The sequence below is a fragment of the Corvus hawaiiensis genome, chromosome 16 (assembly GCF_020740725.1).
Source record: "Corvus hawaiiensis isolate bCorHaw1 chromosome 16, bCorHaw1.pri.cur, whole genome shotgun sequence".
Lineage (NCBI taxonomy): Eukaryota > Metazoa > Chordata > Aves > Passeriformes > Corvidae > Corvus > Corvus hawaiiensis.
Genome location: NC_063228.1, coordinates 3619421 through 3645798, shown reverse-complemented (window position 1 = coordinate 3645798; position 26378 = coordinate 3619421). Strand labels below are relative to the sequence as shown.

Genomic DNA, 26378 nt, shown 5'->3' with positions numbered 1-26378 from the left:
GGAGGGCTGGGTGCCAGCCCTGGCCCTGCCGTGGGCTGTGGGCTGGAGGATGGGATGGCTGGAGGGGGATTGGGGATGCAGGATGCCGCTCCCTCCTGCGCCGTGTGAGCGAGGCAGCCCTTCACTGCCCAGGGGATGCAAGGGCTGTTTAACCAGAGAGGGGCTTGCCCTGGGAGGAGGAGGATGGTATCCTTCCCTCTTCATTGCCTCTGGTGTGATGTCCATGCTGCTGTAAGGATCAGTGATATGGTTATAAGGGTAATTGGAGCCAAGAAGCATCGGCAAGGACCATTCTCAGGGTGGGCTTGTGCCAGGCTGTCACCACCTGCCAGTGCTTGTCCTGTTCAACTTTATTTTCTCTGTTTTTTTCCTTTCAGTGGAAGCCCATTTCAAACATAAACCTTAGCTGGGACTGGCTGGGCAGACCTGAGGAGTGAGCTTCTGTTTACAACACAACGTGGTTTTATTTGAAATGTTAAAAATAATGAATAATAACAGTAATAATAATAACAATAATAATACTTCCCTTTCCCCTCATCATTCACTTGATCATGTCAGAAGGGCGGCAGTGGAACGTCGGAGAAGATCCTGATCCAACTTGAAATTCAGCTCTGTGGCTGCTCTGTGGGATGGGACAGGTGGTCCTGCCACCCCATCACCCTGCACCCACTGGAAGGGGCATCCCACCCGGCTTCAGCAGGATGGCAGAGACTGTTGGTGGCACATCCCTGGGGCAGATGGGACTTTTCCCCATGCACAGGTCCCTGGGTGCTGGAGCTGAGCATCCCTGCACTTCAGATGGCTGCCAGCCCTTTTTTCAGAGGGGCTGCAAGTCCCCAAGGGCTGACATCCCTGTGGGATGGGAAACAGCCTGGAAACACACGAAATGGTGCTGTGCAGAACAGCTGAGCCTGCCATGGCACCGGGGTAAATGATAAGTAAATTATCCCCCTGGGGACTGGTGGTGATGCTGTACCTGGATAGGGTCAAATAGGATTTTGGAATAGAGGAAATGGGCATCATCAGCCTCGTTACTGCTTAATGAAGGGCAGGGAGGAAGGGGCTGCAAGGGGGACACCAACCCATGAGGTGATGCTGGGGAAGCAGAGCTTTGGGGGCCAGGCCTGCATTCGGCTCCCTGGGTCATCCCTGTTCCATGGTCTGGGGGGCTTTGCCCCATTTGGGGAGCCCCGTATGGAGCTGGGGGTTGAGCTTTATCTGCAGTTTTCCTGACAGGCACCATCAAAGCCTGTCCCAGCTCACTCCCAGCAGGCACATCCCTTCTCCAGACTTGGTGGTTGCACTTTTCCCCCCAATAATTCAATTTTTTTTTTGTTGATTTTTCTTTTCCTGCCAAAAAAAAAAAAAAAAAAGACAAAAAAAAAGGCAAAAAAAAAAAAATGCTGCTTGAAGTGATGTCTCAGCGCGGTGTTGAGCACTGTAATTCCTGCAGTCAGGGCGGGCGGGCTGGGACCTGCGCACCAGGTGCTGGATTTTTACCCAAAAATGAGATTCTGGCGTGCCCTGCAGGCGCAGCCCCGGCCATGGACCTGTCCGACGTGTTTCTTAGGTTGGTTGTGTATCTGAGAGCATCTCATCGGCTGTGTGCATTCGTTCTGTCACTGGTAAGACAACTGTGGTACTAAATGTCATTCGAACCAATAAATTATTATTATGTCAGAGCCGTGGCCGTGTGGTGCTGGGGCAGGGGAGGGAGGTGGGGTTGAAAAGCAGCAAATGGAAACGAGGTGCTGGCAGAGCCCTGGGCGTGTGGGACACCCACAAAACCCTCTGCCCCACCCTGGCACAGTGTGTATTGTTTTATATATTATTTGTGTATATGTGTGTTTTATACAGTGCATGTTCTGTGTATTTTCTCTCCAGTACTTTATGTGTGCACACACATACACAAAGGAGAGCTGGTTCTTAGTAACAGAGAAAGCAGCTTTGGGAAGGGATTGCTGGCTGTTCATAGCCAGCTATAAACTGCACAGGGGATAGAGTGTAATACATGAAATATGTGTGTGTGTGTATGAGCTGTTCATATGCACACGTTCATGTATAGATGTAGCACTCAGACAGACTCAATTTACGAATACATGAGCTAAATGTATTTCATACTCCTGTATATGTATAGAGACATTTCTATACTTTGTTTTATAAAATATGTGATTATATATTATATACACATGTGCATGCTTTATAGACATATAATTTATAAGCATATTTATAAATTTAAGGTGAATATATTGCATATAAACATACATATATCTGCATGCACATGTGTAAGCATAACTATAATTATATATTTAACTTCTATTAAAAGTATTTATATGTTACACACACACTGTCACTCACACCTACTTACCAACCCAGGCAGGGCAGAAGCAGGGAGAGGACAGACTGGGCTCCTTGTTTGTGTTTACAGGTAGCTGTAAAAATTGTTTTGTGTGCATGTATAATTAAGAATAATTTAAGAATATTAGAAATTATATGCCATACAATTATATAATCATGAGCTATACAAAAGGCTGTTTATACGTGTGTGCATATACATGTACTTTAAATTCCTGGGTAAATATTTTATACACACACACACATATATACTGCTGTAATTATTGAATATACATTTTGACTATACATTTTGTATGTCCACAGCACTGGAGCACTGCCCTCCTGTCAGGGCTGGGGTTTTGGGATCAGGGCAAATGCAGGGCTCACACTGGGGGCTGCTGGAGGCTGCAGACAGCTGAAGCCAACAACCTCACACTGGGTCATACATACAGGACACAGGAGGGGATGTGCTGGACACCTGTGGACACTTTACACTGCCTGAGAGGCACCTTCCTGGCAGCCAAAGGCACTGAAATGATGTGGTTCTAAACCTCTGCTGCTGTCCCAGATCATTTATTAAATGTCTACCGCACCATCTTGGGTAGGGAGCTCTTAACTTGCTGCCCAGCAAAGCAATCCCCATCTGCTCCAGCCATTCCAATATTCCACTACAATTCTGCCTTTAGTGCACAGAGGTGAAGCTGCAGCACTGAGGGCTGAATGACCCACAGTCAAATGCAGAGTGAAAAAAATAGCAAGGAAAGTAAAGCTCTGCTTGGGAAATTCTTAGAAAGCAGCAGTATCGCACATCCTGGTATAAAGTGTTTATTTGAGATTTCACAATTAACACAAAGTCTTCCTGTCAATGCCTTTTTTTTTTCCATACAGTCAATAAATTTGTATTAATCCCTCCCCCATGCATGATTGCTGTTTATTAATCTAAGCCTTTTTATTTTCATCGTGAAAAAATAAAGCGTTTCCCCACCCTTTCAGCTGTTCCCTGTACCAGACTGTGCTGCATTACAGAGGAGATGGAGAATGGCTATGCCTACTGCTGGGGGTGAAGTTACTCCATTATTTATTGATTTATTCTTTTCTTAACAGAAAGTGTTAAATGAATCAAATCACCCAAGAAAAATAAATATATCATAAAGAACCAGGAGCTCTGCAGTATCCCTTTTCTTGCCATGCAGCCCAGTTCAAACACATACCCTGCCCACGGCAAACCGCTCCGCTCACAGCAACGCCGGCGCCTGCACGTACAGCTGGGAACTTACACTGGCAAGATCTCTTCCAAAGGAGTAGAGCCACGAGCCACAGGAGGTATTTTAGATGCCAAATTTTTATACCTAGGCAAGAGAGATCCACCTGGAAGCCAATTACCTGCGTTCCACTGATGGGCTTTTACTCAAGAGCAATTCAACCTTGTGCTTTTCAGGAAGTATTGGCTAAACACACGTGTGGGCTCAGCCAGAGCCTGGCCTTGGGGAGAGGGGCAGGCAGTATGAAGGGTGTGCACGTTACACATGGCAGTGGAAGCAAGTTCTTGTATCAATGTCTCTTGGATGTGCATCTCAAATTATGCTGCTTGGCTCGTCTCGCAGTACTTTTGGCACCAGCCTCGCAAATCAATTATTCAATTGCTCCCCCTGCCTTTGGAGATCTTCCTTGGAAGAGGGCAGAGGGCAAGGAGGCTTTCTCAGAACAGAGACAGTATTGGGTAGGCCGTGAAGGACAAGCCCCATGGTTATGCTTTATTGAATGACTGTGCAAAAGGGAATACTGCATCAGAAACCACAGGCTATGTTTAACCAGTCCCCAGCCGCTGGATCGGAACCCCACTAACAACCGCTCCCATTGGTTCGTTCGGCTACTTTTTGTTGGTTTCTTTCTTTTTTTTTTTTACATAAATAATATAGACCGACAGTATAAACATTTCAGCAACCATTTCTAAAAGACCAGAGGAGCCCTTTTAGGAGCCAAGAAACAACTGCAGGATTCAAATTCCAAAAGTGTCTTTGGAGTCATCGAACCATCAGATTTACACGGCACCCAATGACAACAACATTCAGTCGAGCTCGATAGGACTGCTGTCTTCCTGACCATCTTCTGTGTCATCATCTTCCCCAGTTCCCATCAGACTGTTTAAAAGATTACCTACAATAAAATACAGGACAGTCAAAATCATTAATTTTACATTCTCATCTCAAGACCTTTTAACTGATCTTCCATCCTGCTATGATACAGATATCTGTAACAAAAAAACCCCAAGAGTTTTGAAGTAAAAGAGTCTCAGCAAGACATCAGTAATCCCACACTGGTTTCCATTAAGAATATTGGTTTGGGAAGCTGTACACTCTTAGCTGTAATACTGATACTGTTCCTTCTCCAAGAATACACTGGAAAAACCCAAAGTCACATATTTATGTGCTATAGTTGCACCCTCAGAGGGAAAGGGCCCTAACCAAAAGAGGAAAAACACACCTCCAGCAGTGAAACTCTCAAAAAGCAGCCACAGTCTGCACCACGCTGTAAAAAAAATTGTCTGAAACTCACAGGCATCAATTTAAAGGTGCCTGAATTGCTGAAAAGCAAATTACAGATGGTAAAAACATGATGTCCATGTTTTTCATCAAACTTTGGATATCAGTGAACTGACTGTAGGTAAAGCTTCAAGTCAGTTTACAAACAAAGCAGCTTAGTTCTCAGGGAAAACATTCAATTTTATTCACATTTTGCTCAAGAGCCAGGAAATGAGGGCTGAATTTCTCTATTCCCTTTCAGTCCTTGTAGAAGGGCAGTATTAATTTCAGAACTTTCTCTTTGGGCACATTCATGTTGTATCAGCACTGATTATATTCCTACCAAAGCCCCATACTTAATTTAAGAAAAATCACACTGAACTCTGAGGAAATTAAGCTTTAACACCAGTGAGATGCTTCTTTACATTAGGAAGCTGTACCATAATGTCAAAACTTAACCATAAGAGTCTTTTTAGTGCTTCTCCCCTTCTCAGTGATGAAAAGTCCACAAGCTCCACCAAACTAATTCCACACTAATTCCACATGCAACCCATTAATCTTGTATTCTACAGCAGGGGCTGTTCCTACAGGCTATGAAAAGAATTATAAATTCCTTAGAATAAATTATCTGTTTCCAACACAGATGTTTTATCCAGGTCACTGAACAAAGTCTGGAGGTACCTACAAGCAGAGCTTACCTAGCAATCCCCCGTAGGACGAGGTCTGCTTGGGTGGAACTCCGAAGAAAAGCTGTCCTATTCTATCTAGGTACTGTAGGGATACAAGACCAAAAAAAAGTCAATTACTTCATTTACAGGTGGAAATACTATGGGCAGAAACCACCCACACAAGGTAAAGCACCAGCTCCTATCTACAAGTCACAAAGCTGGAGACAATCAGCCATGATTTCACTAATTCACAGAGTTAAATCCTGTTTCTGAGTGACTCACCTCATTATACATGGGGTCTCTTTTCAGCGAAGGTTGATACTGTTCACACAATACTGTAAATACTGTTAGTTTTCCTCTAGAAAGGAAACAACCAAAAATGTAATCTCAGTTAAAAACTGAAAAGGAAACCAAGAACAACACGACAGAAATCAGACTGTACCCATCAACTGCCAACAACAGAAACCAGATGAAGTTTAGCAGTGGTTGCACAAAGGGTGGACCCTTCTCTATTGAAGGATGTTTCTGTGTGTATGTCGTAAAAACAACTGATGCGCTGGTCTTATTTTTTAAGCAGAGAAATCTGAAAAAGGAAAGAGAACGGGGCAAGTTAAAAACAAAGGGCAGAGAAATGCTTTCACCACAGAAAAAGGGAAGCCAAAATCTACTTCACTTGTGCATAGAGGCCATTTCAGGCTCGAACTGATGGCAAAACACAACTGGTAGAGATGTACATCTTGGGGACGGTTTGGCCATCAGCTGAGGAAGGGGAAAATCACTACTAGAACACACTGTGGAATAGGCAGGTTGGGAGGGAAAACAGACATTAAATATTAATAGAATGAGTTTAACCAGGATCTAAGCAGATTGTACAGGATGGTTACTGAAAGAGAGCACCAATTTAATCAAAATGTGGAAAGACTGGCTACCCTGTAATTCACATTAACGTGATATTACATCTACTGGCCCAGAGTTTACTATGTTGAGCAAGTCTTGAAATTCAGTGAAAACTGAATTAAAGACCCATTCATCCCCAACACATCTCCCTTTAGTATGTATCTGTCAGTATTTGTTGACTCTCATTCTATTCCACCTCAACATAATGTGGCATCAGGACCACTAACAGCTTAACACACATGCCTAAAAGTCTCATAATAAAGCTGTACTTCGAGCTCCCAAGCCATTTGTCCCCAACAGATTGATCCCCCAAACAGATCAAATCCTTGTTCAGGTTCAGTTAATTTAACTGGCAATCTCTGCAAGTCCCATTGGCCTAACAGGCTTTATCTGGGACAAATGCTGTCAGCAAGCACTAGGAAGGCTGCCATAAGCCATCTCATTTTTGATGGCAGGCTGGCCCCTAATTCTGCACCCTCACATGTGCAAGGGCTTGGGGCTGTTTTGCCTCCCTGCTAGCAAGGAACTGCAATTAATTTCATTAGAGAATAAACTGCTATATAAGAGGATTTAACACAGTATTTGACATGCAGGCCAGTAAAGGATGCGGTAGAAGTGCTGTATAAACACTGAAAAAATAATCTCTTAACTTCTCCACAGAATTTCTCCCCACAGAATGGTTTGAGTCCTGCATACACTGGATTTCCATAAAGGATTTGCTAATTTCTCAAAATCACAGCAATCTATAGCAACCAGCTATAAAGCAGGACAAATCTGACATGACAGCTCACTGCTGCCAAAAGAGAAACTTGCTCTCACCTCCTCCCTCTCCCCCAACACCTACTCTCTCCCTGACTCCCTGCCACACAGTCCTGTCTCCACCTCCTCCTCAGACTCCTCCATGAGCTGCTTTCCCTGCCTGAAGAAAGCCATCAGCTGATTAAACACAGTAAAATTGGCTTTGTCAACCTTCATTCTACATGAGCTCTGCAAAAGCACGTAATAGCTTGCATTCCCACCTCCTACAAAATAAATGCCAAAAATGAGAGCCAGCAGCAACTCTGTCAAGGCAAGAGCCATCAAGCTGCTCCTTATCCAGGCTGACCATGACAAGTTGTCTCTTAGGACCTGAGGGAGAGCAAGTTCTCAGCTAAAGGTTAATATAAGGCCTGCTTGAGTCCAGCCAGTCTCTGTAAGAACATATAGATAAGCCCTAACTAGACATAAAGCAGTGTTAACAAAGCTAAGAATTGTGCTTTCAGAGTTAAACAGATTACATTCATTCTTCAGGCAATTAACATAATTCAGGTTTTGACCTTAGTATTTTTATTTTTTCTCTCCCCAGTCTGACGAATTTAACACATCGGTTTTCAGACGGTTTTCTCCTGTTGTTGTTCTGGCCAGTTTCACAGTTTCTTTTGCAAAGGCTGTGTGGTTAAATTAGATTGGTCCCACACATAATGTCATCTCAGCAAAATGCTTCAAGAGAAGTTTAACACCTACTGTAGTACTGCCTGAGCTACAAACATGTCCACCTCACTGCGGTATCCGCGGGACGAGGAGTATTCCACCAGCATATTTGCACAGCCCTCACCATCTGTGGAGTGCAAGAAGTGATACCGAGATTCACTATAGTTTTGCTCTAGAAAAAGAAAAAGGAAAAGGCTTTTAAGAAGTCAGATCATTGTACCTGCATGGAAAAAGAAATTTATTAGGCTTGTACTTTATTAGCTGGTAAAAGAACAAGAGTTACAGGTGTTGTATGTAAACAAGACAGCTAGTAAAAAGTCTGTAAGTTACAGACAATTTATAAAGGGAGATAATAATAAATTTTATCCTAAATACATTTGAACAACTGCTATTGAACAACTGTTAAATACAGTTTACTCAACTACAGCTACTGCTGGCTTGAACTTCGGTCATATCATTTTACCTAAGGGAATGCTGACACTTGATGTGCTATCATCAGTGTTTAGGACAGGAATAAAGAAATTCCATATTAGACCATGTGCACCAAGAAGTCAAACAGCACCTTCAGAGTCCTTCTTTCCTTTCCTATTTTTAGCTTAGCCCACTCTTGCTATCAAAATTAAAATCATTTCCATAAGCTGAACAGAACAGCAGTTATACAGGAAAAATGGTGTAAGAAATGGCAGTGATTTGTCAGAACCTGAAGCAAAGCATTGTGCAAAACCACTGCAATGACAAAACTGGATAGCTGCTAATCTTTTGAATTTGAAAGCTTTTTTTAAGAGATTTGTTTTAAAAATCTGAGCCTTTTGTGATGAAACTCAAAAAGCTACAGACTAAGAAAATGTAGGCATTTTGCTCTTCAAGAGAACAGTGAGCAGGCGGCTACAAAATGGGGACTTTTACTTTCAGAATGCAACTGTTTCTTATCTTAATTGTAGCAGCCTCTAACCTGAATGCTGTAAGAAAAATCCTCCCTTTCTGGCTGGCAGCAGCCATCAGGCTAACATAAATCCCAGGAGAGCAGCTGGGGAATTGCCTATGGCACACTGAGAGGCTGCAGCATTGACCAGTATTGGGTCAGGGTTGTTACATGAAACCACTGTCATCACTTGGCAGCTACTGAAAAATGCAAAATAAACAATCATCTTGCACAGTTATCCAGGAGAAACCACAGAAAAAATGGCACGTATTCAACTGTTCTCAATCACCTTTGCTATGTTTTGAACACAAAACTGTAAATACTGGCTACCATCCACAATTAAAATAATTATTTGGAGCATTTTGTGTTTCTCTTACATTCCATCCCAAGTGATAAAATGGCTCATAAATCAAAGGCAACAGCATTCATTTTGGAATAATCCTGTTGGCCAACTTCTCAAAAAGTACTTAATTACAGTCCAAAGACTGTTTTGGATGCCAGGTGATGTATTTCAGTCTTTGTCATGTTTATCCAGGATTTAAAAACAAAAAAACTTGCCAACAGAACATCTTTGCTCCCCAGCAATTTTCCTTCTAATGACACAACTGAACTACCTCAGTGTCTAAATGATCAACCTGCCTTTTAGAGAGCCTTACAGCAGTTGTGTTTTGGATTTTGCACTAATATAGAGTTACAGGCCCATTTCTTTCCCTGTTAATAACATTAAGAAGACGTTAATGCAAAAATCAGATAATAGCAGAACTCGATCAATCATTTTCATCTCAGCTTCCTTAGATTATTCCCAGAGCAGATCTTTTATAACATCTTGCTTTCAACATTTTCAAAGGAAAACACACAAATGCCAGTTGATTTTTCTTACCTTTCCACAGGGTAATAGCTAGTAACTGGTGTAATTTTGGATGTCCAAGTTTTCCTGATCCCCCACTGGACCATTTTAGTGCTCTGGATACGAAAGCCACTCTTTCGGGAGAATTTGGATCCATTAAACTAAACAATTTAGCCAAGTTTTCTAGAAGCAATAAGATTCAAAAATATTTAGCATTAAGAAAAATAAGATGCTCTGCTGCTTCTAATGCATATCTAAGATCTGTCTTTAAGACAGGCAGCTGTGATAGTTCCAAGCATGCCCACAAAGTCATCAGGAACCCATTATTCTCTAACAAAGTTTCCCCCAGTCCATTCCTATGGGGAAGGTAACCCTTAGCTATGTTGGGAATGCATCCAAAAAAGGATTGCAGCTTTCGAGACTATTAACAAGTCACTGTGAAGGGAAAGCACAACTAAATGCCATTAAACTAAGAGCAAAGGTCACCTCACCTAAAAGGTCTTCTGCTACTTTTGCATCCGACTTCTCCAAAGACTCCAAAACCAGCATGGACAGATCAGCAGCACTGTTTTGCTACAAAACAGACATACACTGGCAGTGATGAATGTATCAGGGCATAAAAAGAAACATCAACAAGAATTTTGGCAGCAGCAGGTTTAATGCTTTTATCAACATCTACAGCTATGGCACAGTATCAAGTCTCAGCCTTTCTGATAAAAAAATTATAGTAATTTGATGGCATCAAAGAGAAGCCTCCAGGAAAGCAGAACACAGGCATTGTCTGGATGCTCACAAACACTCCTGCTGCATGTTCCAGCTTGGCATAATCCTTCTTTGTGGAGAAAGGCTCAACAAAGAGATAAACCAAAAGATTACAAAGCAATTACCCCAAACATTTACCACGGAGAACTCACCATTCATCTCTCATGATCTTGGGAGTAACAACCCCTTGCCCCCCAAACCACACACAGAAAACCAGTGACTTACCTGGTTATGACTGAAGAACAGTAAAGCCCCTGAATACATTAGTTCTCTTGCTTCTGCATGTTTTCCTTGTGACATATACCTGAAAAAAATACCAAAGCCGTGATAAAAATTACCACTAAGTTAGTTGTGTATGCTTAAAGTTACTTTTACTTAAAGGATTAAAAGATTGCTAAAATTTAAAATAATAACACGGGATTTATTTTTAAATCGGGTTAGTTTTAATAATGATGTAGCTTGAATTGCAAGTTGCAATTTGTTTTCTGCTCCAGACCTGATGGAATAAAATGAAGAATATAGGAATGAAAATGGAGAGCTACAAATCTGTTTGGGGCTGGAACAAGAAAAGGGAATGAACCCAGGACTTCACCTGAGCAAAAGATGCCAACGCACTGAGTCTCTACCAAAGCCATCCCAGTGAAACAATTTTTGGAATACCTCCTGGAGAGCTCACTGACCTTTCCACTGGTCTAAGTCTCTCTGACCACTACAACTCTGCCAGGGGACATCAGCCTGTCCTAGTCCTCTGCTAACAAAAGGAGCTCGTCTCTCATGGGTTCAAGAGTAAGATTAAGTACAGCCAGCAAGATTCACCATGCAACACCTCAAAAGAAACAAAATATAATGCTTCAAAACACACCTTCCACCTTCCTCACTTAAGAGTTAATGAAGAAATAAGGCATGAAAGAATTTGCTGCCAGTGGTTACCTCAGGACCTCTTAGCACAGAGCTGTGATGGCAGCCTCCTGCATATCACTGTCAGTAACTACAGCTCTTGGAGAGTCACAGCTCTAGATTATAAACACAGCATTTCCCATAAAAGCAGTTTAGGGGTGGCAGAGTTTCCAAATTCCATTTTTCTTAACTGCTACTCAAAAAGTCTGTGTTCTCAGTGGCTGATTTGCTCATATCAGCAGAGATAAGCGTCAGCCCTACCCTGCTGCTTTAGCACCTGCAGAGTTTGGTTTGTCCTCTGTGACACACCTGGCTGGGCTGTGCCCGTGTCACCCCTTTCTGTTCCTGGGGCCAGGGCAGCCCCTCTGCTCCGGAAGCCCCAAGGCCTCCCAGGCTGTTCCAAAGCCCAAGAGTGCCCATGGGGTAACAGAGGGGTCGGTGGTTTTGGGGGTGGAGCAGTCAGGGGGTGGTGGGACAGCAGGACAGCGTGGCCATGGGGGTCACACTAACCAGAGGGACAACCAGAGGGAGCAGTGCATCCCAAACCTCTTGTGCTGTGTCCCAGATTCCTGTCACATGTGACAGCTCCAGGACAGGCCCTACTGGTAACATCACACAGACAGCAAACAAGGGAGGAGACACTCCTCCCATCTGCTCATCAACTCTGAGAAACCCCAAGGTCTTTTATCCAAAACAGAACGGAAATAATGGAAGTGGTGTTTTGGAATAATCCTCAACAACTTGGACTTGCAATCACCATGGTAAATGTGAGTCAAATGAATCCGCAGCTCCAACGTTTTATAGCTGGGCTCCCATCCAGGTTTGCTTCTAGGAGTTGGACTCAGTGTGGATCCCCTTCCACAAATTCTACTACCAGTAGATTCACAATGCTATATGGAAGCTCCTAATCTGGGAATAATTACAAAGATACTAAAAGATGCTCAAAACAATTTTACAATATAAAATACATTTTAAAGAGCTGGGGTTTTTCAAAGAACTTTGATTAGAAAAGTTGTTTAATAAAAATAATAATTGATGACATTGCTCTAGATGGCATTTAGAACAAGAAAAATCCTGGAACACAATATTTATACCAGAAAAATGACCTACAAGTATCAGGAAAATAGAAATGGATGTAACAAGGATGTTACACTTTGAAGAGTGACTCAGTTACCAAATGATGAAGAGAAAAGATTCAGCCCAGCCAGCCTGTGGAGTAACAAACATCACCAGCTCAGGTGTGTTCGGGGGAGCTCAGGGTTAGGCAGGAACAGCAGCTTTCCACCTGCTCTGTGGATCACCAAGGGATAATACATCTGCAGGAGGCAGGCTTATGGTAATCTTTCCTCCTCCACTTCTTCCCCTCCTCCATTCTAAAATACATCTCAGCGCATGAAACTGAGTCAGGATTTCCAGTTTACCCTCTGACAGACAAGACAAATGTTTTACAGGCCCGTGTGTTTAAAAGGAGTAAGCACTTGCTATCCCAATCACAATTCCAGAGCTCATGTAATCCCAATCCACATTAATGCATCTCTGAAAAAATGCTGATTTTTATCACATTTTACAGAGGATTGACAACACTACCCAGCCATGTAAATGTCACCATTTCATTTAACTGAACACATCCTTTCACTTGCATTTAAAATGGAAAAGGCAGGATCTTTGATTCCAAATTAATTCAGGGAGGTTTGAGTATGTGAGTTAATACATCCAGAAGACTGAAGGAGAAGTGACCTCCTGAGCCAAGACTTCTCACACCACTGCAGACACCACATCACATAATCCCTACTACAAAATAGGCCAGGCTTTGTCTTAAATTTAGACTTATTCTCAAATACAATTTAAGTCTTAAGGCCTGGATGGTGCCTCGCTGATCCCATCAGAGGGGTTATGGAAGAACAAACTGATTGAATGTGATGATGCTGGTACACAGGGCAGGGCAGGGCAGGGCAGGGCAGGGCAGGCTGTCTGACGTGCACTGGGAGCATAAGTAGGATTATGCACCAAGGACTTTCTTCCCCACTTCTTCCATGACTGCTGTTTCTCTGCGCTTACTCACAGGCCTGTTCTCATCCTAACACAGATGAGGTCTGAGGACAGCAGACACAAGACACAGGGCAGGGAGGGTGGTGTCCAGTTTTGGATCTCTCACTTTAGGAAAGACACTGAGAGGCTGGAACATGTCCAGAGAAAGGCAATGGAGCTGGTGAAAGGTCCAGAGCATGAGTCTGATGAAGAGCAGCTGAGGGAGCTGGGGGGCCTCAGCTTGGACAAAAGGAGGCTCGGGGGGAACCTTCTCTCTACAACATCTGAAAGGAGGTTGGAGCCAGATGCTCTTCTCCCAGGCAGCCAGTGACAGGATGAGAGGAAAAGGCTTTAAGGGGAGGTTCAGGAGAAATTTCTTCACAGAAGGGGTGGTCAAGCATTGGAACTGGGCCTGGCTGCCCAGGCAGATGGTGGAGTCACATTCCCTAGAAGGGTTCAAGAAACAACCAGAGTGGCATTTAGTGCCACTGTCCAGTTGACAGGTGATAAGCCAAAGATTGACCCTGATGACCTCAGAGGTCTTTCCCAACCTAATTGATTCTGTGAAGCCAATTTTCCATCCTGTCCTCTCCCAGCAGAACCACAAGTCACCAAAGCTGAGACCAACAGAGGAAGCCCTCAGAATAAACATCTTATTCTGTGCACCTGCAAGCAAGAGTCTACATGTTAAATGCTGATGAGAGAAAGGGTGACACCTGCAAATCGCAGCAAATGCGAAAAATGAAGCCTAAAAATGCTTTGCAATACAAACTATTTTCTTACAACAAAAGAGGCAGTAGTAACATTTCTGAATAAACGCTCAGGCCTGCTCTACTTAGTCACTGTCACGTACACAAATACTACACCAAGTGGAATTTATTCTAAAAAGCTCCTCTGCTCCAGGCGATCTGAGAGCTGCCCCTTTCTGACCGCGGCACCAGGGTGACCGTGTCGTGCAACAAAGTAGCCCCATGTCCCGGCTCAGCAACAATCAACCTTCAAACCCTGAGACTGGCACGACGCAGCCAGCTGACGTTTACACTGAGCTGGCAAAGCACCGGCTACGCAGGGCTCAGCTCCAGGATGGCCCCGGGGCTTGGGGCGAGCCCCGACCCGAGCGCCAGGGGACACCCGGGGGGACAGCCCGAGCCCATCCCGCCGGGCGGGGGGCCTCACTCGGCCTCCCCGGCACGTGGGGCCACCGAGAGACGCTGGGAAACGGGGGGCCGAAATTGCGCTCTGCCCGTGACCTCTGGGCAGTGTGACGCAACACCCCCCGCCCGTCACCGGACGGTGCCCGGGCCGGCGGGGCAGGGACCGGGCTAGGGTCGGGGTTGGCCTCCAAGGGCCGGCGAGCAGCGGCTCCCCGCGCCACCCCGAGCCGCTGACCGAGCCGGCGGAGCTGAAGGAGGTGACGCGGCCGGGCCGGACCGAGCCTGGAGCCGCCGCTCCTCCGGCCCGGCCCGGGCCTCGCTTGGGCCGGCGCCGCGCACCCGCCCCACCCCGCCCCCTCGCGGGCCAATCAGAGAGCGGGGCGCGGAGATGGGCAGGGGCGGCGGCCAACGGGGAGCGGCCGTGGGCGCGGCGGGCGGCAGCGGGGGAGAGTGCGTGGGAAGGCTCTGGAAGGCCGGGCGGGGGAGGGGCGGCGCGGCGGGCCCGGGCGCGGCCCTACCTGAAGAACAGCGTCCGGTACATCTGGTGCGCCTCGTAGTAGTCGCCCTTCTCGACGCTGGCGCGCAGCTTGCCCTCCACGCGCTGCACGCCGCCGCGGTTCCTGCCGCCGCCGCCTTTCGCCGCTTCCTGCTCCGCCGCCATGATCGCCGCCGCCATCAGCGCGGAGGACGGGAGGGGAGGCGGGGGGGGGCTGGCGCATGCGCACCCAGCCCGGGCGCCCCGCTGCCCGGCTTCCGCCCGTTCGGACGGCGGCCCGCGAGGCTCAAAGCCCGCGGCTGCGCGCGGCGCCCCGAGCGGCCCGGCGGGCGGGGGAGCGGTAGCGGCGGTAGAGGAACCCCGGGAAGCGGAGCCGGGACACGACCGGAGCTGGAGCGCACAACAGCACAGGAAACTGCAGAATAATAATAAAATATATATATCAAGGAATGGTTGATGGAGCGCAGGCAATAAGACTGGCTCAGGACTGCTCTGGCTCAGGGATACAGGCAAGGCTAAGGGAACAGGAATTAAACCAACCCCGCCCCAGCCTGCACACAGCTGAAAGTCATCCCGCAGCGACCCAGGTGTGCCTTTCTTCCAAATCTCCATCTGTGATGTTTACCTACCAGCCACACGCTGCTCCTGGACCTACCCCTTAAAGCTTTATAACTCTGCCCCTTGTAAAAGCCCGAGTGAAATCTCCTCACCCCTGCCCCAGCTCGGAGAAATTTTAAAATCACAATCTTTCCTCACTTATTTAAGCAGCTGATAAAAAAAAAAAAAATACAGAAAAGAGGCTTTATTTCTTGCTTCAAGTATTACATGCACTTTTAAAAATTAAAACTCTTTATTTAAACATCTCAATAGCATCTTGTCAGTTTGGAGGCAGCAAAGAATAACAGACATTTTGAAAAGCATTTACAAAAATACATTGCACAAAGTCCTATCTTGCTTTTTAAAAAATAAGTTAGTGTTATTCAAAATATTCCCCCCCAGCTACCTAATTTCAATTTATACAGGATAATTCTAATTTTAAATAGGTAACCTATAATATGAAAACACCTGTACACGTGTCATCTACTCCTCTGCGTAGGCCATAGGTTCTGTCTCCAGGTTGAATGAAAAACAGTTCTTCACATGGAGACTTTTGTATTTTGAACATTCGAGGACTGTTGTGCAACATACATAACTCAATTCAGAAAACCAGTCAGCAGGTCCATGTGGTAACAGTTCTGTGGAACTACAAAATGCACTAGAACAGCAAGATAAAAATTCTGCATACAAGTAAATTTCAGGAATCTTTTCCAAAAAGGATCTTCAAAGCAGCAAGGCTAAAGGGAGCAATAAGCAGTTTCTTCTTGTTCTACGTGGAAATGTTGTTTCCAAGAGCAACTCTACTCATCTGGTACCCGACTAAGGCTTGTGGGGAGGATGAGGAATGCCTGTGTTTGCACACACCAGCGCTGAGCTCAAACCCCTCTTGTAAATGTGACGCAGCAAGAATTACTTCAGGCTTGTTTTGCACACACTGAATTCTCACTGTACAACATTTATGGAGTATAACAATCAACCAGTCTAAGGAAATCTTGTCCCAAAGAGATCACTTTTGACAAACTAAGGTAGTTCAACTGCTGTATAGCAGTGTTTACTGAGCAATTTAGCAGGTTACTGAGCAATCAGCTCTGAGCCAGTCAGTACATCAAGGTCGATTTGGAATTGACACTAAAAAAAGAACAAACTGGCCGAGTTGCCATGGTAAAAACCCTTAAAATAACTTCAGTTACTTAAAGTTATCCCTGACTTTTAGAGCAATTCACGGCCACAAATTACAGTAAAGCATTCTCAGTCGCTGGTGTTTAAACTGGTTTTGGTTGTGTTAGCTTTCCCTGACAGTAGTAGTTATTATATTCAACATGTAGCAAAGAAGCCCTTTTGGATCCACCAAAAAGGTCAAAACCAACTGTCAACTGAAGGACACCTTTAGCCACAGTCGGTGTTCAAAATGTACCACAGTTTTTGGCTTATGGTGCCAAGCTAGCAAAAGTATGCAGTCAAGTCCTGGATTAAAAAAGAACAGATTCCTAGTTGCAGAAAGTGTGGTTTATTCTTTAAAAAAAACCTATACATTCATTTGTAATAAAATATGTGTTACCTGTTTGCCAACTGGGCTTTATGAACCAGAGCTGTTTGCATGCATTATTTCTCTCAGCATGGACACAGAAATATGAAGCGAACTGGCAATTACAAGCTGAGCCTTAGAGCAAATAAAAATTAGGGTTTATACATTTCTGCTGACAGTCTTCTGCCTTTATCAGAGGATCAATAGTTCTGCAGTGTGTATCTTGCATCCTCGTCCTTTACAGAGTCCAGTGTTGTAGGCTTCCCAGTATATACAGATTAGGAACAAAATGTACAAAGCAGCCACCCCCAGCTGTAGTGTGGATTACTCGGCAGGTTTCCCATGCACTCTGAACCGATAAAGGCAGGTGTACTCTGCATGGCCCCAGTTAGAGAAAATCCTCAGCTCCACTATTTGGAATGCGTCTTCATTTTTCTCCTGGAGAAGGAAAAAGCAAACACACAAACCAGTGTCAGGGTTCTGGTATAAACAGCTGCAACTGAAGCTTTCTTAGGTTCCTGCAAGTACCAACAGTCATTAATAACTAAGTTACGCCTTGGGACTTTTCTGTTCCTTTGAACAGAACCTTCCTTGCCTTACAATTATTTGTGAGTCTGAAGCAGCATGGAACAGACTCTTCCCATGTTTAGCAACTTCTGACCATTTGTGGCCAGAGGGCAACAAGCCTTCCTCCCCTCTCATCTATTTGGGCCGTAGATGCTGAGGCAGAGGTAGATACCTTCTACCCCAGGTTCTACAGCGCCCAAATGAGAACAAGGCCTTTGCCCTTTGCTGCTCATTGCATGCAAGTGTAGAAAATAAAAGTAATTTTCTTCTGACACTTTAAATCTTACAATCCAGACTTACCATCACTGGAAACATCTGCAGTGGTTCTCCTTCTTGATCATAGACATACTCTCCTAGAAGCTTGCCTTCTTCTTGATATTCATCATCCAGACCCTGTAACAAGATGAAGATTTTTGCTTCCATCATATTTCCAATCAAACCCAACCTAGAAGCATGTCTACATAGCAGTTATCAAGAGACAGCACTTGGAGGTCTGTAAAGCCAGGATCAGAATGTTTTCCATGTAATTTAAAGTCCAAGCACAGCTTGTACTCCAGCTTCCTGCACTGTAAATAGTTGTGCTGTTTACATGTTTTCTTGGTCAAACCTCTTAATTTCCATGGCTAAACCCCTACTGCAGTATACAATACTGCTCAGGACAAGCAATGAGAGAACACCAAGGTTCATGCCAAGATTCAGATGTTTGCAGGTGACTGTTTAAGCATTTAGAAAAGCCTGACAAAAAGTTCTCAGCCATCGTAACTACACTCTGATGTAGCCTGTGGTCTCCTCTGTTCCAAAATCCTGCCTACACAACTGTGCTGCTGGGTAAAATGAATTTAAAAAATTATTTAAGGCACATAACAGATAAGGTGCAGAGACAAAATGGGAGGGGTAGTGAGTGTAGAGAGAAAGAACAGGAGGGAAAATGAAACAAAGTGTACGAAAGAACTAGACCAACTAAAAAAACATTATCTCCCTCCAAAAGTGTTTACTACTCTCTAAGGCAAGAGTAAAGAAATAACTCACCCAAAATTAGTTGCAACACTTCTTATTCCTACTCTCAAAGCTCCTAAAGACCACCTCATTTTAAGACCAATGAGTGAAACAGTTTATCATCTTCTTAGCTATCCTCCCTGAAGTTACTATTTTCCAAGGTAAGTAACACAAATATTCTACGTACAAACGTCAACTTAAATTCAGAGACAGACTTACATATACTGAAAAATTTCTAGGAGCACTGGTGATATTTCCTGTTGGTGAAAGGGTTTTTGGTATGTGTTCCAATGTAAAGGCAGTTGGATAGATCTTCATGGAAAGTCTCACCACAAGATAGCCCTGTGATCCTTTGAAAGCCCAGCAGTTTCCTGGATACATGTCCGGCTGTACAGAAGGAAGGTGAAGAGAACAAGGTGGGAAACAACAACAAAAACAATGCTACAAGTGCATTTCATAATTTTTTAAAAAATAAAAATAGAGAGTAATAAAGAGTTGTAATGAATTCTGAATTCTTAGGGACAGGAATAATCTCCTTGGTGGAACTCTTCACGAAGACACCACATCCACCTGAGCCACCTGTGGTGTTTTGAAGACCTACCTTAGAGATTACTTCTCAACAAGAACCCTCCCAGCCCTCACACTTTGCACAAGTCCAGTGCACCACCCAAGCTTCCTGTGAGTTTTAATTTTGCTAGAGTAGGGCTGTGTCCAGGGACTACCAGGAGAATCCCACTCTTGGGAACATAGTTCAGAGTACCTCCACCCCCAATATAGTACAGAGATACAACCAGCACCCCAAGAGCCATCCAAACCACTAACACAAAATAACATTGCTGCATTTGTTTACTTGGCCTTTAATTACCTGAATCACCACTCTGGGAGACTGAGAGAAGTACCACAGAGGAATTCCAAAGAGGCTAATTAATGCTGTCTTGGTCTCGTAGGTTTCAGAACAGCGAGTACTCAGTATGCTGCCACCTCAAAAAAGATAGATCAGGTTAGCAGAAATAAAAGTCTTCAAGAAGGAGTAATTAAGGCAGAGATTTATATAAAGCAGATATTGTTAAGACCTAATAATTTTCTGGGGTACAATGCTTCTATCACGTACAGTGTTATTTTAAGAACAGGTTAAAGGTTTTTCATTTCTTTCTTACCCAGTTGTAGACATGTTGAGAACTATTCTATCCCTGTCCATGCACACCTAGGCTGATGCACAGCCCTGTAAACACCATCACAGATTGCACTCATCTGATGATCAGGCAACACACGAAAACACTCTTTTAATTTTAAGATTTCTAGTAAATACTACTAAAAGCATGGATAGTAAAAATGGTGTTTCCTCCACTACTTACCTCCAGATTCCAAGGCGAAATCCACCATCCCAGTCTTGTCTTGAGAGTAGAGTTTCAGTGCATTATTTACAATAATCTGTGCTTGCTATAGGTGTACACATACAAGACAATGGAAGGAGAAATGTTTTAGTAAGATCAAGTGATAAAATAATTTATATCTATATATCTGTGAAGTTATAAGCATCTTTTTGAGATGCTGCACTTCATCAAAAGTCTTTGAAAGCCTCTTTTAAGACAGAGGCCACTTTTAACGCACAGTTGTCTCTCTTAGAATACAAATTCATACTGCATCTTGACTGCTGCTTTCTTTAAATTCTTCCCAAGACCCTGAGCTGCATTTCTTTGGTATACTTGTTTCTTGGGAATTCTCCAATTTTCAAGATAACACACTCTGAAAAAATGCAAATATTCACAACAGGCAACAATCAATGCTGTAAGAATACACTCAATAAAGCATTTTCTGCAGCCCTCCTCATTTCAGCTGATGTTCCTGACATCTCCTAAAACCATTAACATTTATGTTGACAGTTAGGCTCCACAAAATGCCCATGAAATAACTCTTTCCAGTTTCAGTTGAACTTTTGAGACCTTAAAACTCACTCACCGCTTCTGTGATTCCAGAAATCCCTGCATTGGTCACAGCGTTTGTGACTACTTCAGATGTTACTTTTTGGTTTGTTACAGACATATGGAGAGTAATATTCTTGAGGATCTGCAACTCAAGATCCCGCAGCAAAGTCTGTAGATCACTTTTGCTCACAAAATTGGAGGTAAGCCACTGGAGAAGTGATTCAGGAAAGTCTTCTTGATGATCACCAAAAAGCATTAGCTTGACAGATTCTTTGACCTGGGCATCTACCTAGTAGAAGCCATTAACAATTACAATTATTAGTTTTTACAAATATTATTTAAGTCATAGTTGATAATCCTGTATTATTTTGTTGGCTACATTCCAGTCAGACCTTTTAAAAGGCTTCAAAGGAACTTAAAATTCTTTTAACAGCAACTCTCAGACAACAAACCTAACTCACTTTTACATAAGTTTCTTTTCCATATTTGCATGGGTTAACAAAATATATCAACAGCAAAGAACTGTACAGAGAACTGCTACTACATCATGACTTACAAGCAAACCCCTGCCATTGTAGAAAACAAGCCATGAACTCCTGTGTATTCAAGTGTTATGCACTAACAGAAAAATTCACAGTAACCCTACACAGAACACTGTCATTCTGTAAGATTAATACTATCCCCATGTTACTGATTGCAGTGCATTTCAAGAAAGTTAGTGAACAAAACCAAGTAATACCAAATTTTACTGGGACAGTTAGAGAAGTTGCAGAACTTACTTTTTCATGAATGACATCCATTTTCTCACAACTCGTCTTCACACTTTGCCCAGATAACAGCTCCGATTTCATATAAGACAGCTCTAGTTCTAGCTTTTTAATTTTGGACACAAGTAGACTATATTGATCATCATCTCTGACAAAAACAAGGAGTCAATCATTAGGAAAGAGCAGTTGGAATCATTCCATCAAATTCCAAAGGTGTGAGAATATACTTGTCTAATAGAAAGTGCTTTCCTACCTCAACTGTTCACCACAATACACACAGAACCTGCAGCTCTTTGAAGATGTTACTTAAGGCATCCTTAGAATTAATGTATTCAAAGCAAAGTATTCTGAAGTTATGGAAAAATCCAGCAGTGATGAATTCAGATTATTACCAGGCTGACAAGCTGGTAACTCAAACATATACAGACTTTGGGGAATTTAAGGGCTTCTGACAAACCAGTCAAACTTTTTTTGTGTGACGTTGCCACTGGTTAGAGCAAGTTTCAGGCTACCTCACCCAAACCAGAGTAACTCCAGAGGCAGTGCTGAGTTACAAACAGCAGCTCATATATGCTCAATACAGATCAGTCTCCAGTGAGTGCTATGGAAAAAAGGTCTCCTCCATCATTCTAAGGCCATTTTACATTTCATTCTAATTTAAATGGCAATTCGGCAAATAAGCCAAAAAACAGAGACAAACATTAGAATTGATCCAATTTAAGAATTTAAATATAAAGCCCATCAAAAGCAGTTACTGTATATTTCACTAAATGATCTGAAGGAAAATTCTAATGCATTTATAACAGGACGAGAAGTCCCTCACTCTCCTCCACTATGTGAAAGTGTTGTTGTAGGGTTGCGCCCCACACCAGAGGGGGGTCCTGTGCTGATGTTCAGCATCACAGCTGAAATGCAGTACAAGACAGAAGTGCTCTTGCTGACAATACAAACTCTCAGGGTCAGTTAACTGATACAAGATAAGGATTGTTATATTGGGAAGAACAACACACAAATCACTGTCAGTTGGCATCACGAGTGAAAAAGCAAAATATATTTGAAAAGTGCTTATACCTCACTGTTTTTGATTTGGCTATGTCAAGCTCCTTCTGGATGTCCTAAAAAATACAAAAGTTAAGTTTTATCAGAGACAAAGAAACTCAAGTGACAGAAAGAGGATAAAGAATGTTATATGAAAATAAATTTTAGCACCATCTGTACAGGACTGTGCTCACAATGTTTGTGCCTCTGTATAATATGTTTCATTCCAAATAGAACCTGCCTCACTGGTCAAGGGAATAATTTTTAAACTTGGAATGAAACCCTCTCCAAGAAGGGGGAGCAGAAACACAAACAAGTTTTGAGACTTAGGGACCTGTAACAGCCAGACTGCTGTTTGGGACAGCAAATAAAAAAACTTACTCTGTTTTATCAACAGGTTACAATTAGAACAAGTCATCAAAGCTCACTTTCAATACCTTGGATTCAGCAGAGAGTTTTCTAAGAAGGTCTTCCAGCGTCTGGATGCGCAACTCATGTTCTTTATGCAAAGCCAGGAAGTCAGTCTTAAAAAAGAGGGAAGAAAAAGGGGGTGTATTTTCTTTTGGAGTACAAATACCATAACTGATATCTTCTGCAAAGTGTAATTTTCATTCCTTTCTGTGAATGTTTAAGTGATTTATCCTGCAGGTAGTGTGAGAAATTACAGAATCTGTAATAAATCCAGAACTCTGATTCAGCTGTAGTAGGGGCCATACACAGGAAGTTTATCACAAAACCCCTGCTTTGTCACTAGCCCTTCCTATAGTCTTCTTTATCTGTATGGAAACAGGATAAATCCAGCAGCTTTTCAGCAATGTAGGAATGTACTTTAGGCCACCTGTCTGCAATCAATCCTTTGTCAGCAGTAGCAAAGGAGGAACAAATGCCCTCAACTACTCCCTGGCCTTTACTACCTATTGGTTATTTCTAGAGCAGAAAAAGAATCCTCCAGTCAAATTGCATTAGTAAAACTTCAGTCAGTATCAGGAAACATCAATAACTGACTGTCTTACCTTTTCCTCCAATTTCATATCTTCAAGATGCTGACTCATGACATTTTTTATTAAGTTCAATGTTTCACTTCTGTCACTCATCGTGGCAACCTGATCTTGAAGATTCTGGAGTAGGCTCATCACTTTGTTATATTCTTTGTTATGGTCATGGCATCTGTCGGACATGAAGGCCATTTGCTTTTCCAGCTCACTTATGCGACCAAAGTCAAAGATATTTATGGTATCCTGAAGTATAAAGATAATGCTTTAATATATAAAAAAATCAAGACACTTACTTACATTACTCTCGTGCAATAAGTAGTTATTGAAAAATATTGAAGACATGGGAGTTAAGAGGTCTTAAATATATGCAAGTTCTTCCTTAGACTGTTCTCCCTCACCTTTGGAGGTTGCACAGAATGAAAAGAATCATGTTGTGGTTCAGGAACATGAACAGAATCATCTGTTTTCTGTATTCTGTCAATTCTTGTCCAGTTCAATGGAGGTAATAATGAAATGAAGCCATTAAGCCCCCAGAACCACATTCCTAGAACAGAAAGAAAAAGCAACACGTGTTCAAAAGAATTCTCCCTTCCAACTGCTTACATCTACAAATGGTCTTTTTAAGGACACAGCTACCTTCAGTTTGCAAGGCAGGTGCCACACAACGGGCACTACTCCAAGTCTAAACAAAAATCACCATGAGTCAGCTTTAACGTTTTTAAATCAAACACTCAAAAATATTGGGGAACATCCATCAGTCCCACTCACACAGTTGTGAGGCAGGGAACTTGCACTTAGATAAATCACAGTACAAGCTTAAACTTGGTTCTACTGCTTCCCTGGCACCTTGATCACATTTGCTGATTAAGACAGGCCACATTTTCTGAAGGCAGATGCAAGTGCTGCTTTTTATCTCCACAGAAAATACGTTGCATTATACACTTACTACAGATGACATTGCATAAGAGCTAATAAAAGTTGGAGGAAACTTAGGCTTCCATGGAAATAAAATAGCACTTCACAAGATTACACTTATTTTTGCAATATCTTAGTGGGAAGTAGCAACTTTTTCTACACAGGGTAAATTCTTTCCTTGTTCACCCTTGTACAGAGGACTTTGAATCCCCATTGTAGGTTTCCAAGCAGCTTCATCTTCTCCACAAAATAGCTGCAAATTTGTAAGACTCACAAAAACATGAAACTGCTTTTCAGAAATGGCTCAGCACTTCTGGTAAATACTTCAAACTTAATTTGTTTAATTTCAAAGTTGACAGCTGGCCTGGAACACTGTCTACTAACCAGTCTAAAGTCAGCAGTATCTTAAGCAACTAAAACATAGTCTAGAGCAAAGGAAAGACAGGATGAGTTTGTAAAAACTTAACCACACTTTTATGGAGACTGACAAAGCAATCAGTACACAGCCTACTCTTTCATTGCTACTCCTACGATGGGAGGAAAAGAAGAAAGGACTTCAGTGCATTTACTTACTCAACCACTCTTTCTAAAGAGCTCTATGCAATTAAATCAATGATATTACTTTCAGGACAAGGAGAAAGCTTGCTGACTTGTCACTACCCTGTAGGCTTGAATTACTGCCCTGTTCACAAACAAACTTGCTTTTTTCCACTTCTGCATCTTCTTCATAAATCAACTAAAAATGTTATTTTGGAACAGCTGTAGTACACACTCTGATTTGTATTATAAGTGAACAATTGACATACCTAGTAGAAACAGGAGTGGGATAAGAAACAGTAACCACCTGTAGTTCTTTGGAAGGCATCTAGAGAAAGAGAGGGAAGTTTACAAGAAAGAATACATTTACCATAATTAATTTTTATATTATAACTGGGTAAATAACTTGCTCACAAAACAATAATTTCAAATGATACACACCTTCTTACAAGAAACACCTTGAGCAAAGACATCAGAGTAACAAGTTGATACCACCCAGTTCTAAGCAACCTGAACATGCCAGAAGCTGCCCTCCCTAGAAGACAAAAGGTGGGAGTGTGAAATGTAATTACTGCAGCACATGTTCAAAGAAACCAAGCACAGGGACACGCAGCTGTGGCCAACAACGCTTTGCAGAGTGGAGAAATGCATGGATAAGGCAATGCATGCAGCTTATTAACAGCTAGATATCCCAAGTATGACAGCATTGTAACATCAACTACTCAACAAGATCAACAGCCATGCAAGGAGATGAAGTGCTCATTTGTTATGACAATGCTACCTCGCTGGAAATTCAGTATTAATGTCTGAACACAAGTTATCACACACTGGAGACCTCAGTATGCTCCAGGAAATGCACAGGTTAGCAGCAGCAGTTTTTGTAAGAGGAATACCAATATAGGAAGTGACTGCCAAACCAAACACGCCCCATTACACCTGACACCCCATATTCAGTGCTATTGACATACTCATTCCCTCATGAAACAGTCTGGTTAGTCTCCTGTTATGCCTGTGAACAGAAACACACCCTCTCATTAAGCGTATTTTGGTCAATAAAGTAGCACATGCATTTCAAGATGCAAAAGCTACAGCACAAGCAGGCTGAATTAGTGTAAGTCCCTGGAGTCCCCTAGTTTGCCAAAAGGAACAGGCAATGCACACACACACGGATTAGAATAGTAACCTGGAGAAAGAAGGGCCAGCCAAAGTAGAGACAACACCTTCTGTGACACAAGCCATCCCGTTGCTCCCACTGATCGCAACACGTGAAGCATAAAGTAACCTGGATTGTAACAAATTAACTCCATGTGGTAACAGACACAAAGGAGATGAAGTCTCTCTTCAGTACATGCAGTGAACACACTCAGCCCCCTGCCCATTCCATGTTCTGCAGAATTTTAAACCATACCTTTCAGTAATCTCAAACTTGGTTCTCCACTACTTTAAAGCAAAGCAAGCCGCTAATAAATATGAAGTAAAGTAAAACCAAGACAGTTTAGAAACTGAATTCTCATGGACA

At 42.9% G+C, this 26378-nt stretch overlaps 3 protein-coding genes across 11 annotated transcripts in view; 1 reads left to right on the top strand and 2 right to left on the bottom strand.

Moving 5' to 3' along the window:
- The window catches only part of ADAP1 (ArfGAP with dual PH domains 1), a 50645-nt gene extending 48965 nt beyond the window's left edge, over window positions 1–1680 (top strand). The window contains exon 11 of the mRNA XM_048320510.1: window positions 378–1680. Coding sequence (XP_048176467.1) covers window positions 378–406 — 29 coding nt within the window. The 3' untranslated portion in view covers window positions 407–1680. The remainder of the gene's footprint in view (window positions 1–377) is intronic.
- A 1463-nt stretch (window positions 1681–3143) lies between these two features.
- GET4 (guided entry of tail-anchored proteins factor 4) lies at window positions 3144–15194 on the bottom strand. The gene is made up of 9 exons (XM_048320511.1): window positions 15020–15194; window positions 10648–10726; window positions 10152–10233; window positions 9694–9843; window positions 7925–8063; window positions 5967–6107; window positions 5807–5882; window positions 5555–5627; window positions 3144–4491 (listed from the first exon to the last, which is right to left on the bottom strand). The coding sequence occupies exons 1-9, from the start codon at window positions 15175–15177 to the stop codon at window positions 4403–4405; spliced, it is 987 nt and encodes a 328-aa protein (XP_048176468.1). The 5' UTR covers window positions 15178–15194; the 3' UTR covers window positions 3144–4402.
- Window positions 15195–15784: 590 nt separating this feature from the next.
- The window catches only part of SUN1 (Sad1 and UNC84 domain containing 1), a 33522-nt gene continuing 22928 nt past the window's right edge, over window positions 15785–26378 (bottom strand). For 7 of the 9 annotated variants that reach the window (XM_048320406.1, XM_048320404.1, XM_048320409.1 and 4 more), the window contains 14 exons: window positions 26043–26141; window positions 25301–25394; window positions 25129–25187; window positions 23806–23951; window positions 23426–23650; window positions 22850–22936; window positions 22446–22489; window positions 21387–21522; window positions 20642–20896; window positions 20038–20122; window positions 19548–19663; window positions 18902–19069; window positions 17987–18079; window positions 15785–17557 (listed from right to left, as the gene is read on the bottom strand). In XM_048320406.1, coding sequence (XP_048176363.1) covers window positions 17444–17557; window positions 17987–18079; window positions 18902–19069; window positions 19548–19663; window positions 20038–20122; window positions 20642–20896; window positions 21387–21522; window positions 22446–22489; window positions 22850–22936; window positions 23426–23650; window positions 23806–23951; window positions 25129–25187; window positions 25301–25394; window positions 26043–26141 — 1721 coding nt within the window. In that variant the 3' untranslated portion in view covers window positions 15785–17443. The remainder of the gene's footprint in view (window positions 17558–17986; window positions 18080–18901; window positions 19070–19547; window positions 19664–20037; window positions 20123–20641; window positions 20897–21386; window positions 21523–22445; window positions 22490–22849; window positions 22937–23425; window positions 23651–23805; window positions 23952–25128; window positions 25188–25300; window positions 25395–26042; window positions 26142–26378) is intronic. The other 2 variants (XM_048320408.1, XM_048320412.1) reach the window with 1 other exon arrangement.